General features: G+C 38.2%; 1 protein-coding gene across 4 annotated transcripts in view; it reads right to left on the bottom strand.

Moving 5' to 3' along the window:
- Nucleotides 1-14256, bottom strand: part of LOC126299499 (dedicator of cytokinesis protein 3) — a 951484-nt gene that overhangs the window by 53680 nt on the left and 883548 nt on the right. For all 4 annotated transcript variants that reach the window (XM_049991443.1, XM_049991445.1, XM_049991444.1 and 1 more), the window contains 2 exons: nt 10721-10963; nt 53-247 (listed from right to left, as the gene is read on the bottom strand). In XM_049991443.1, coding sequence (XP_049847400.1) covers nt 53-247; nt 10721-10963 — 438 coding nt within the window. The remainder of the gene's footprint in view (nt 1-52; nt 248-10720; nt 10964-14256) is intronic.

The raw sequence follows: 14256 nt of genomic DNA, 5'->3' as shown, positions 1-14256 counted from the left end.
TTATAGTCAGTTAAAGGAGACATAAGGAAAATCTATACATATTTTTACATACCCTAACAAATAATGGAAAGCTCAAACCATAAAATCCAACCCTGAAGTACTCTGGCTCTGGCCTAAGCTGTGTTAGAATGTTATCAAAGAAACTGGCCTGTGTCTTAAGAATTTGGCTCAGTTTAGCATAGTCAAAGAGTCTATGCTCATAGAGATCAGCTAATTCTTTGCAGAGGGGGATGCCTTTCTCCCAGCACTGAAACAGAAATAGAAAATAATAATTTTATTTTAAGCACAAGAAAATAAACACAGACAAAATAAGATCAAATAAATATAGAAGATAAAAAAATACCCTTTCATTGTTAGATTTTACTCAAAATCCAGTAGTTACTGAAAAGGCTGAAATAATAACAGTAACAAATATGGGAAAAACAAACTCATCAGATGTGTGAAATATAACACAAACTGCAATGAAAGTCTCGATTCTCTACTCTCTCCTCTCCTCTCTTCTCCTTCCACTAAATATCACATTCCAGGCTACAAAATATAAGATAATTTTTATTTATTAATACTAATGTGTTTGCTATTCATTATCCCATAAATAGTAATATATGATAATCAGAAGTTGGTGCAATTTCTGTATGATGTGACAGAAAAACAGGAAAATCTATTAATCCAGCCTTTGATCTGTACTATAGCAGCAGCATCAAATTTAATAGATGCTTGCAATTTTTATTAAAATTGTAAGGCTGGTATTCATATCTCATTATTCTAACTAGTCTCTCAAGACTTTCACCTTCATCTGTCATCATAATAATCATCATCATCATCACTTGGACAGTTTCCAGCCTCTCGTTGGGTCTGCATGGAATATAGGCCTCTCCATCGCCTTCTGTCTTGCCACCATCTCTCCATCTTCACCTAGGTCCAGTCTTCTCCTTTCTTCTGGACGCATTCCTCTACTCCTTTCAGCCATCTGTCTCTTAGTCTTCCTCTTGGTCTCTTTCCTTCCAGTTTCACCTTGTGTATCCTCCTGGGTATCCTCTTCTCCTCCATTCTCTTAACGTGTCCATACCATGTCAGCCTTGATTTCTCTATCTACTCCTGTAATGGTTCCACCTTCATTAACTCTCTGATCCCCTCATTTTTTAACCTGTCTATCTTTGTCACTCCAATACTGTTTTTCAAGAATTTCATCTCACTAGTTTGCACTTTGCCTTTCTCTCTTCCTTTCATAACCCAGGTTTCTGATGCTTATGTCAGGATCGTGACATAGTATGTCCAGTATATAAGCTTTTCTACTGATTTGGGATACATCCTTGCACCATATCAGGCTTCTTCTACATCTACATCTACATCTACATCTGTACTCCACAAGCCACCTGACGGTGTGTGGCGGAGGGTACCCTGAGTACCTCTATCGGTTCTCCCTTCTATTCCAGTCTCGTATTGTACGTGGAAAGAAGGATTGTCGGTATGCTTCTGTGTGGGCTCTAATCTCTCTGATTTTATCCTCATGGTCTCTTCGCGAGATATACGTAGGAGGGAGCAATATACTGCTTGACTCTTCGGTGAAGGTATGTTCTCGAAACTTCAACAAAAGCCCGTACCGAGCTACTGAGCGTCTCTCCTGCAGAGTCTTCCAATGGAGTTTATCTACAATCTCCGTAACGCTTTCGCAATTACTAAATGATCCTGTAACGAAGCGCGCTGCTCTCCGTTGGATCTTCTCTATCTCTTCTATCAACCCTACCTGGTGCGGATCCCACACTGCTGAGCAGTATTCAAGCATTGGGCGAACAAGCGTACTGTAACCTACTTCCTTTGTTGTCGGATTGCATTTCCTTAGGATTCTTCCAATGAATCTCAGTCTGGCATCTGCTTTACCGACGATCAACTTTATATGATCATTCCATTTTAAATCACTCCTAATGCGTACTCCCAGATAATTTATGGAATTAACTGCTTCCAGTTGCTGACCTGCTATTTTGTAGCTAAATGATAAGGGACCTATCTTTCTATGTATTCGCATCACATTACACTTCGCTACATTGAGATTCAATTGCCATTCCGTGCACCATGCGTCAATTCGCTGCAGATCCTCCTGCATTTCAGTACAATTTTCCATTGTTGCAACCTCTCGATACACCACAGCATCATCTGCAAAAAGCCTCAGTGAACTTCTGATGTCATCCACCAGGTCATTTATGTATATTGTGAATAGCAACGGTCCTATGACACTCCCCTGCGGCACACCTGAAATCACTCTTACTTCGGAAGACTTCTCTCCATTGAGAATGACGTGCTGCGTTCTGTTATCTAGGAACTCCTCAATCCAATCACACAATTGATCTGATAGTCCGTATGCTCTTACTTTGTTCATTAAACGACTGTGGGGAACTGTGTCAAACGCCTTGCGGAAGTCAAGAAACACGGCATCTACCTGTGAACCCGTGTCTAAGGCCCTCTGAGTCTCGTGGACGAATAGCGTGAGCTGGGTTTCACACGATCGTCTTTTTCGAAACCCATGCTGATTCCTACAGAGTAGATTTCTAGTCTCCAGAAAAGACATTATACTCGAACATAATACGTGTTCCAAAATTCTACAACTGATCGACGTTAGAGATATAGGTCTATAGTTCTGCACATCTGTTCGACGTCCCTTCTTGAGAACGGGGATGACCTGTGCCCTTTTCCAATCCTTTGGAACGCTTCGCTCTTCTAGAGACCTACGGTACACCGCTGCAAGAAGGGGGGCAAGTTCCTTCGCGTACTCTGTGTAAAATCGAACTGGTATCCCATCAGGACCAGCGGCCTTTCCTCTTTTGAGCGATTTTAATTGTTTCTCTATCCCTCTGTCGTCTATTTCGATATCTACCATTTTGTCAACTGTGCGACAATCTAGAGAAGGAAGCACAGTGCAGTCTTCCTCTGTGAAACAGCTTTGGAAGAAGACATTTAGTAATTCGGCCTTTAGTCTGTCATCCTCTGTTTCAGTACCATTTTGGTCACAGAGTGTCTGGACATTTTGTTTTGATCCACCTACCGCTTTGACATAGGACCAAAATTTCTTAGGATTTTCTGCCAAGTCAGTACATAGAACTTTACTTTCGAATTCATTGAAAGCCTCTCGCATAGCCCTCCTCACACTACATTTCGCTTCGCGTAATTTTTGTTTGTCTGCAAGGCTTTGGCTATGTTTATGTTTGCTGTGAAGTTCCCTTTGCTTCCGCAGCAGTTTTTTAACTCGGTTGTTGTACCACGGTGGCTCTTTTCCATCTCTTACGATCTTGCTTGGCACATACTCATCTAACGCATATTGTACTATGGTTTTGAACTTTGTCCACTGATCCTCAACACTATCTGCACTTGAGACAAAACTTTTGTGTTGAGCCGTCAGGTACTCTGTAATCTGCTTTTTGTCACTTTTGCTAAACAGAAAAATCTTCCTACCTTTTTTAATATTTCTATTTACGGCTGAAATCATCGACGCAGTAACCGCTTTATGATCGCTGATTCCCTGTTCTGCATTAACTGATTCAAATTGTTCGGGTCTGTTTGTCACCAGAAGGTCTAATATAATATCTCCACGAGTCGGTTTTCTGTTTAACTGCTCAAGGTAGTTTTCAGATAAAGCACTTAAAAATATTTCACTGGATTCTTTGTCGCTGCCACCCGTTATGAACGTTTGAGTCTCCCAGTCTATATCCGGCAAATTAAAATCTCCACCCAGAACTATAACATGGTGGGGAAATCTACTCGAAATATTTTCCAAATTATTCTTCAGGTGCTGAGCCACAACAGCTGCTGAGCCCGGGGGCCTATAGAGACATCCAATTACCATGTCTGAGCCTGCTTTAACCGTGACCTTCACCCAAATCATTTCACAATTCGAATCTCCGTCAATTTCCTTCGATACTATTGCACTTCTTATCGCTATAAACATGCCTCCCCCTTCACTGTCCAGCCTATCTCTGCGGTATACATTCCAATCAGAGTTTAGGATTTCATTACTGTTTACGTCTGGTTTCAGCCAACTTTCTGTTCCTAGTACTATATGGGCGTTGTGACCGTTTATTAATGAGAGCAGTTCTGGGACCTTTCTATAGACGCTCCTGCAGTTTACTATTAGCACATTAATATTTTTATTCCTTGTTGCATTTTGCCTACTCCTGCCTTGCCGCGTCTCAGGAGGTGTCTTGTCGGGCCTAGGGAAGGAATTCTCTAACCTAAAAAAACCCCATGTGCACTCCACACGTACTCCGCTACCCTCGTAGCCGCTTCCGGCATGTAGTGCACGCCTGACCTATTCAGGGGGCCCTACATTTCTCCACCCGATAGCGGAGGTCGAGAAATTTGCACCCCAGCTCTCCGCAGAATCGTCTGAGCCTCTGGTTTAAGCCTTCCACTCGGCTCCAAATAAGAGGACCGCGATCGGTTCTCGGAACGATACTACAAATAGTTAGCTCTGATTCCACCCCGCGAGCGAGGCTTTCCACCTTCACCAACTCCGCCAACCGCCTGTACGAACTGAGGATGACCTCTGAACCCAGACGGCAAGAGTCATTGGTGCCGACATGAGCAACAATTTGCAGTCGGGTGCTCTTCTGAAATGCTTCTGCTTTTCTCCCACACTCGTTTATTTCTCTGTCGTTTTTTTTTTTTTTTTTTTTCCTCATCTTCCTGTATCAGCCTTCCTAGGTACTTGAAACTCTCCACTCTCCACTGTCCTCAATCGTTCCCCATCAGTTGTTATTCCAGCTGTTCCTCCCTCCTTCTTTCTTGTTGTGATAATCATCTCACTCTTACTTACACTAAATTTCATCCCATATTCTTGTACTGTTTGTTCCCATACATCCAACTGCTCTTGTACTTCCTTCTCCTTATTCCCCCAAATCATCAGATCATCTGCATGCACCATAGCTTTCATCTTCCTTTCACCAATTACTTGTGCTACTGTACTCATTATATCATCCATCACTACAATGAAGAGTAATGGTGAAAGTGCACTTCCCTGCCTCAAGCCATTCTTCTGTTCAATCCTAGCTGATCTCTCTCCTCCCACTTTTGCACAGCTAACACTTCCATGGTACATTTCCCTTATCCTCCTAATAACGTGTTTTGCTACTGCTATGTTCTTCAGGGCTTTCCACACTTTGCTTCTGCGTACACTATCATATGCTTTCTCGATGTCCAGGAAGGTCATTAGTAGATCTATCCCATATTCATAGTGATGTTCCTACAGTTTTGTTACAGCTAAAATTGGACTTTCCTGTTCTAAAGCCAGGTTGCTCTTCCCTCATTCTTCCTTCTAATTTTGCCTGAATTCGTGCTTCCAAAATTTTCTCAAAAATCTTTGCACAATGACTCATCAATGTTACCCCCCGATACTTCTTGCACTCTTTTCTATTTCCCTTCTTAAAGATTGGGACAGTTATTCCCTTCTTCCAGTCTTCTGGGATCATCTTCTGTCTCCACACAATTTTCATTACTCAATATAACCATTGTATCCCCACCTCACCTGCTGCTCTCACCATCTCTACACTTAGCTTATCCAGATCTGGTGATTTCCCTCCCTTCATCTTGCCCAATGCCTCTTCCACTTCTCCCCATGTAAGGTCTTTTTCTATTTTCTGTTTCTCCTCTTTTTTCTCCTTGGCTTGCTCCTTCTCATCCAGGTCTTCATTCAGGTTCAGGAGTCCTTCAAAATACTTATTTCACATATTCTTGAGTTCCTACTTATTCATTACATCTTGTCCACTTTTGTTCACAATTCGAGCATAATCTGTTATACCATTCTTCCTCTTACTTTTAATTATCCCATCTAACACCTTTTTTGAACCTTCAGTATCCTCCTCCATCATTCAGGTCTACTGTTCCATCCACCTTCTTCTTTCCTCCGCCACTACTCTTTTTGCTTCTTTCTTTCTTGCCTGATACTCTTCTCTTATCTCTACTGTTCTCTTCTGGAACCTACCCTAAATGCTCTATTCTTCTTCTGTATTATATCCTTTGTTTTACCATTCTAGCATGGTGTTTCTTTCCATCTCTTTTTGTTGCATGTCCTCCCACATATTACTTCCATCACACTTACTAATGTTCCCTTAAATCTACCCCATTCCTCTTCTACCATTTTTGGTTCATCCTTTGGGATGCTTTCCTTTACTACTTGTAGTACTGTAGCCTGCTTTCTTCCTCCTTCAACTTCCATACTCTTATATGTCTTTCCTGGTTTTCTGTCCCTTTATTATCCGTAGTCCCTCTCAGGTTCATTACCAGCAAACGGTGGTTGCTATCCAAGACCTCTGATGGTATTACCTTAATGTCAATGATGTTCCTATTCATCTCACTACTGTACAGGAAGTTGTTAACTATCGACTTTCTTTTAAGTCTTGACTGTACCAGGTAATCTTGAGGCTCCCTCTTTTCCTGAACCAAGAGTTCCCAACCAGCAAGCCATTCCTTTGACAGAACTCCAATAGTCTTTCACCTTCCTCATTTCGGCAGCCCTAGTCCTCTGATCCAAGCACACTTTCACATCCTTGTCTTTCTCTGCATTACTGTCATATTCTTCCTTCCCATCTACTTCTGCATTTCCTCTTCAAACTCTTGCTTCTCCTCAGAAATGCAACCCACCTGTAGCACATACACTTGTATTACCTCTATGGTCGTCGTCTTGAGTGATATTTTGGTCTTCATCATCCAATCACTTATTCTCTTCACATCCTCTTTTAATCCATCTTTTACTATTATTCCAACTCCAGTTCTCTTTCCCTCATCATTTCCACTGCAGTACAGTCGGTAGCCTTTCCTCAGTTCTCTCCTTCTGTCTCCTTTCCATCTCATTTCAGCTAGCCCCAATAGCAGTCAGTTCAGCGTCGTGGATCTGCACAGCCTGCTCCATGGAAGTCCACCTGCTGTTCTGGAGTCTGAAGATGATCCTTAAGGAATGAGACCAGTCACTCTGATTAAAAGAGCCTTGCAACCAAGACTGTTTTTTTAAGTATCATAACCCCAATAGGTTTAACTTCCTTCTTTCCATCATGTCTATCTTCTCCTCCACCTTTCCAGTCAATGTTTGTATATTTAATGTTCCAAATCTTAGTCCTCGTTTATAGCCAGTTTGTCATTGATTAAATCTGTCCTTCCCAAGGCCCATTCAATTTTTGAAAGCAGAAATCATAATCCACTGCTGGCTTGCTGGGCCTATCGTAGCTTTACCAGAGCCCTGTTAGCCATCACTTTCATCACTTTTCAGGGTTCCTGTGGGACCTTCACACCTACCGTAGTGGTCCTGGAGCACACACAGTACCCACTATACCTCGCTCCTACAGGCAATCCCCTACTTCATACCATTGCCCATCTCCCACAACTTGGACGAGGGGTGGGACTTGTTTATTCTGGTGTAATTGGCACAATCTCCAGTATTCTGGTTATTGCTTTTTTCAGTATACTTCTTTAATTATGTCAAGATTGAGTTGTTTTGAAATAGCTATCATATCACCTATTTACTTCTACCTAATTAATATGGTAACAACATTTTCATGAAATAATATAATAATGAACCTCAATTAATTAGATTGGTATCTCTCTTGCTAATGATCATTTACTGAAATTCTGTTCACATAAAGTAACCACCAACAGTTCCGAGTAGATTTTTGAGAATAGGAAAGAAGCTTTAGTAGAGCATAAAGTGAGACTGTAGCAAAGTGGAGGCATCAGAACACTCCGTACATCTACATCCTCATCAGTACTCTGTGAACCACTGTACAGTGCACGGCAGATGGTACTTCCCCTTTCACCATGTACTAGGACTTCTTCTCATTCAAATAATGTATGGAATGTGGAAAAGATTACTGTTTAAAGTGTCTGTGCATGCTGTAACTAGCTTAATCTTGTATTTTTGGTCCCTAAGGGAATAATACTGTAGCATATTCCTAAATTCTTTGTTTAATACTGGTTCTTGAAATTATTGAAATAAGCTTTTGCAGGATAGTTCACGTTTATCTTCAAGTGTCTTCCATTTCAGGCTTTTCAGCATTTCAATAAGGCACACCCACGATTCAAACAAACCTGTGATCACATATGCTGCCCTTCTTTGCATACATTCAGTACCTCCTGATAGCCCTGTTCGGTATGGGCTCCACACTCTTGAACAATACTCTAACATGGCATGTTTGTGTGTTTTGTCAGCAGTCTCCTTTGTAGAAAGGTTTCATTGTCACAGAAATCTACTGATGAACCAAAGTCAGCCATTTGCTTTACCTACAATTGAGCCTATGTGATTGTTCCATTTCATATGTCGACAAATTGAGACACTCAGGCATGGACACCTACAATATTTTTCCTTGGGGAGAGGCAAGGCTCTAAACTGCAATTTTTAATGAGTTGGTCAGTTTCAAAATATGTCATGCCATAATACCAAATCTTACAGATTATAAGATGTACTTTTTTCTTCAAAAAATGCCTCCAAAATTGAGGTGTGTCTTATACTCGAAATTAATATAAAAATGTCCAGTGTTTGATTTAAAATTCCTGCCAGCCTTAAAAATAGTGATGTATTTGATGCCATGGGAAACCAGATCTGTCTGACAACACTAGATTTAACTGGTAGCAGCAGTGCACCAATGGAACAAACATGAGTTGCGGGGATTGACAAGTGTGTTAACACTGTCTCCCTCCCACACTGCCAACACAAACTCAGAACGTTATCTAGATCATTGCAGTCTATGATGCCTTTGAACTTGAATTGAAAGTGATTTGTGTTATTGCAACAGTACAATATTTTTGTTAGTAGCTAGTTTTTCACAATGGAAAGAAATTAAAGGTATTCATATGATGCAAGCTATAAATTGAGAGTAATAGCTATGCAGAAGAACATGCAAACAGAGAAGCTGAGTGGCATTTTGGCCCTTCATGAACAGAAAAAACCTTTAGCAATTGGTGGGCTAGTAAAGAAGAACTGAAAAAAATGAAGAAGACTCAATGTTCAAATAGAGGACTGACTGCAAAATGGCCAAAACTAGAAGATGATGTATTGAAATACGTGGACATGAAAAAATGCACTACACTGTTGCCCTTTCATGTTGTGCTGACAGTACTAAACTTAACCCAATGATCATTTTCGAGTGCAAAACAGTGCCAAAACCTTCTGAAATTCTGCCAGGTGTTGTTCACATACATGGCAAGAGTTGGATGGATGAGGCAGGTATGAAATTATGGATTAACAGAGTTTGGGAGAGAAGGAAAGGTGCTTTATTGAAAAACAGTTCTCATTTTGTGCTAGATCAGTTTAGTAGTCATTTGAAAAATTCTGTGGAAGAGAAACTGAGTTAGGGAAATACAGAGCTTGCTGTTATTCTGGGAAGACTTACTCCAGAACTGCAACTTTTTGATATAAATAAACCATTTAATGTCCATATGAGAGAGGAATGGAACAAATGAATGATGAAGGAAACCCAACATGATTTCACACCAAAGGTAGCTTTAAAATGACCTACAATCAAACAAGTCTTAATCTAGAGTGAGAGAAGACATAAAAGAAGAAAGCTCAGATGACAATTGTCAGGGATTTTAAAGGTCATTTTGGTTTTATAAACTAAGATTTTTTTTTAGTCTGGCTTTGCAGTTTAATAATAAAAATGGTAAAAATGTTACTTTTTTTAAAAAACTGCTTAAAAATTAAGGTGCCTCCTGTAGTCCAAAGCATCTTATAGTCAATAAAATACAGTAACTAAATTTTAAGGTGACACAAAAAAATTATTATAACCTTGAGAATTGATGGCTACCCACGCATTATATGAATAAAAATTCTGTAGCCTACTCCAAATTCCATGTGGTGGGCAAGTGTCCTCTTGGAACCCCTTGCAGATGTCTAGTCAGCCAGATATTTGTATGCGTTGACTGAATCTAGTTATGACTCAATGACACAGTAACAAAAAGCATACCACTTTTCATCACACTGTGTTGTGAAGTGTACAATTTTACATTTCTAAATATTCAAAGGAAGCTGACAGTCTTTGCATTGTTTTTAAATCTGATCAAGATCTGACTGAATATCTGTGCAGCATTCTTTCAGGCAATGTCTGATAACAGGTAACTGCATCACTGGGGGAAAAAAACATTACTTGAGAAATTGAAAATACAGCAGACACATGAAATAAAGGAGTTATCAACCATCTACAAAATATACTATTTTTGTAGGTAGTTGTATTATATGGTAAATGAAGAACAACAAGAAGGAGTAGCAAACTGAGCTGGGGAATATAACATATATTTTACTAAGGAGAAACTTCTGCTGCAAAGAAATGCCATTCACGAGGCAATGGAAAATAAAATTGCAATGGCATGCACAGATGCTGAGTGCAGATTGTACCGTAGACCTTCCTCTGTCATCGCCCTCCACTCTCTACCATACACTCCTGCTCCCATTCTAGACCACACAGTAGAGTACAGTGCAAAATTTTACAAAATGTTATAAACACTCACTTAATGTGTGGTACCACTATAGGACAGTCTATAGTATCTTACCACTCTCTTGTCATATTTCTGAACACTATTACCACTCTCAAATCCTTCCCAGTGGGATCAATAGAATATAATGAATGCATAAGTGCTGAATGAACAATAAATGTTGCTGAACCTACTCACTTTAGAAGATCTACAGACACGCAATGCTACAAAAGTGAAAAAAAAAAAAGAGTTGTACAAACGCTATAACATATCTTACCTTTCCTCGGTCGAAGTAATGAATAATTTGCTGATATAACTGCTCCTTTCGCTCTAGCTCTGTGAGACCAGGATAGTGTGGATCTGATACAAGTGTTTTGTCTGACCAACTTAGCTGGTCAGCATACAGCTTCATTGTAAAGCCAGCCTCTGTATAATTTTCAGCAGGCAAATGCAAGTCATGCAACTTGTAAATGTATCTCAGATACATTTCTTTGCGATTTATTTCATTTTTATAAAAATTCTGAAAGGAAATGGTTACAATTAAATCATAGCTTTAAAAATAGAGTGTAATTAATAATGGGCATCTAATCATTTGCCAGCTTTGTAAATATATTGCATAATAATAATAATAGTAATAATCCTAATTTGTCCATAATAACATTGCAGTCTGGCAAATTGTCATCTTTTGTACATCCACAATAATGATATCGAGCCACAAACATAATGAATATATACAACAAGTAGAACATTAAATACTATTACATAAACATTTATCACCATTTATATATTTTGATTTACAAATGCTGTATTAGCAATAATGAAGTCCAAAAATCTTCGAGATAGTATAAACATACTATAGTAAACACTTGTTTCAATTTGACCTTAAAAAGATTTCCACAATGTTACTTTATGTTATTTGGCAACTTGTTAGCTGCAAGTAGACTGTGATCTGCAGCTCTTTTATTATTCAGTATCCTGTGATAAGCACATCTGGTTTGAGAATTGTAATTATGACTGTCCATATTCATTATATTTGTTTCTTCACTCTCTTTTATGAACATACTTGTCTTAAGGATATACTATTCTAACTGCTCTTTTCTGTAGCCCAAATATCCTATCCATGTAGAGTGTGAGTGCCCCGCCTCAGATTTCAATGCCATATTGAAAATGTGAATGCATTAATCCATAGTGTATTTGTTTAAGAACAGGAGACATTATTATATTTATGAGGGATTTTAGTAGGTTAACACTGCAACTAATTTTTTTACTGATGTGACTTGTGTGCTATTTCCATGTAAGATGTTCATCAATCACAATATCTGCAAATATAAGTTTATTGGTTGTTTCAGCTGTAGACAGTGGTTCAATATTTATGTCCGCTTGAGATTGTTTATAATTTAACAGGAACTTCATCACAACAGTCTTGCACTTATTCAATGCAAGTTTACTCGAGATTAGACGTTCTGTGATTACATCAAAGTTATCTTTATTGTTTCGCATTTGTAGCTATTCAGTACAGTACAAGATAATAAATGATGTAGCATCAACATAGTGCACAACTTTTGAGTTTTGTGGCTCTGTTATGTCATTAATATACACAAGAAACAAAAATAGCCCAATAATTCTTTCCAGTGGGACTCCACAGCTGTGAGTCTTCTATGTAGATTTTACTTTTAGTATTTTACCTTTATTCTTAGAACATAGTTTATCATGCTATCTTCTATCTCAAATACAACAACTTTAAGAAATTTAGTTTAATCCTCTTATACCATAAGTTTCTACTTTGGATCAAAGTACTGCATGATTCACAGAATCAAAGATCTTAAGCAAATTCAGAAAAGGTCCAATGTTACTGCATATTGCCCTTTCCAGAACCCATGCTGCAAGTTATTTAGAAGGTTATATTTACAGCAGAAAGCTTCCCTTTGATCTAAAATTACTCTTTTCAGTAACTTAATAAGTCAATAAAACTGTCTTACAATTATTTATGTCAGTGCTTGCTTCTGTTTTATACAGTGGTCATATGTCAGAATTCTTTAAAGGTCAGAAAACGCCTCCTGGCCAATTGAACTGTTTAAATCAATTACTCATTTTAACTGAGTTTATTTGTAGTACTGATTCATCAATTTCTTCTCTGCAAGCCTTATAAAAATGATCAGTAACTGTTTAGTTCCCATTACATTCAGATTTGTGATTGACTACACATATATGTGATGTAGAAAATAACCCAGTAAATTTCATTCAGTAATCCTTTTCCTTTGCCTGAGCTTCTGCCCATTGTTTCAGAGGCATGATCATATCAAAAATGTTTAATTTCATTTTGCCCATAGGTATTCACAAATTTTTTTGTAAACTCAAAGCATGAAATTCTTACTGAAACAACAAGGAAAGACTTTCATCTTGGCTTGTTGCACTGTATAGAACAAGCACAACAGTTTAAGTACACCAGTTCTCTTAATGTTGCTGTTAAACTACTTTGCTTGGACACTTATGCTGTCACCTAGACTGTGAATTGCACAATGAAATCAAGGGCTACATGTGGGCTTTATTTTTCTTCCTGCTCCTGCTGACACTCTTTTTAAAAGAAAATTGTTTCTTTGGATATTTCACTTTATTGTCATGAATAAAACAAGTAAATAATGATTACTTTGAAACTGTGTACAGGCAGAATTTTTCCAAAGATTTTGCATGAAGTAAAAAATACAAAATTTCATTGATATCAACAAAATCTTTATGCCAAACGGAGAACTTTCCATCTTACTGTTATAGCGAGAGTTCAGTTAAGTAATTACTATTCATAGTTGCAGCACTGATATTTTTAAAAGTTCAGAAATTGATATGACTGTAGTCAGATTTAGGTTCAGAGAAACTTTTGCTTCGAGTAGTAGAAAGGCGGTCTGTTTCCTTCTTCCTGACTCTTGGCTTCAACAATATTTGTGTTACACCTCACATATACAAGCAAATTAGAGTTTAATTCCAGAAACTTGCTTCATAGGTGAAATATGTCAATCAAAAAAGTAAATTATTGAATAGTAATGCAGTTTGCAGTTGATAGGGTAACACACTCAATTACTTAGTTATTTCCCAGAAAATTAGATCACAACTCTTCCTCCAGGTTCTATACAGTTTGTCATTTAAAGCATTAGGTGTGACTTACAGAACAATGATGCCATACTGGTTATTCTGAGATACAAAAATCTAGCTGCTCTAATTAACTAAGGATAAATATTACTTTCTGATTTAACTAATTTATTTTCTAATTTCACTTTATGAATCACTTTTACAACATTTCACTGACATATCATGAATTTCTCATTTAACCACATTTTGTGTCAAACACATTCACTTTTACATCAACAGCAATAATAGACTTCCCCTGCAGCAACTGATAAGAGATCATAGATAAGATTGTGAAACCAACAACTGCTCACAGTTCTCAGCACCAACAACAGAGTTCTTTGACACACTGATTTGCCTACAGTTCTGTAACTTGGACAAGAATAATTTTAGGAAGGTGTATGTATCACAGCCCCAGTCTTCTCATTAATCATTTTCTGATTGTCTCACAGATATGACAAAAGAAATCAAGTAGATTAGCATTTGCTGATAATTGCCTGACACCAATTCAAAAAGCAGTTAAAACTAAATCCATAATGCGGTACTACTGTTAAAACATACCAAAAATAATGATTGTCTAAAAATCTAGTATATTGAGGTGAAGACTTTAACTGAAGCAAATTATGGGATCTAGACTAATTCTGTAAAACTTTTTATTTTATTTTTTTTATTTTGAGTTGGCAGACAATGGAGAAA

The sequence above is a fragment of the Schistocerca gregaria genome, chromosome X (assembly GCF_023897955.1).
Source record: "Schistocerca gregaria isolate iqSchGreg1 chromosome X, iqSchGreg1.2, whole genome shotgun sequence".
NCBI lineage: Eukaryota > Metazoa > Arthropoda > Insecta > Orthoptera > Acrididae > Schistocerca > Schistocerca gregaria.
Note: the sequence above shows the minus strand (reverse complement) of the source record. Positions and strands in the feature narration are given on the sequence as shown.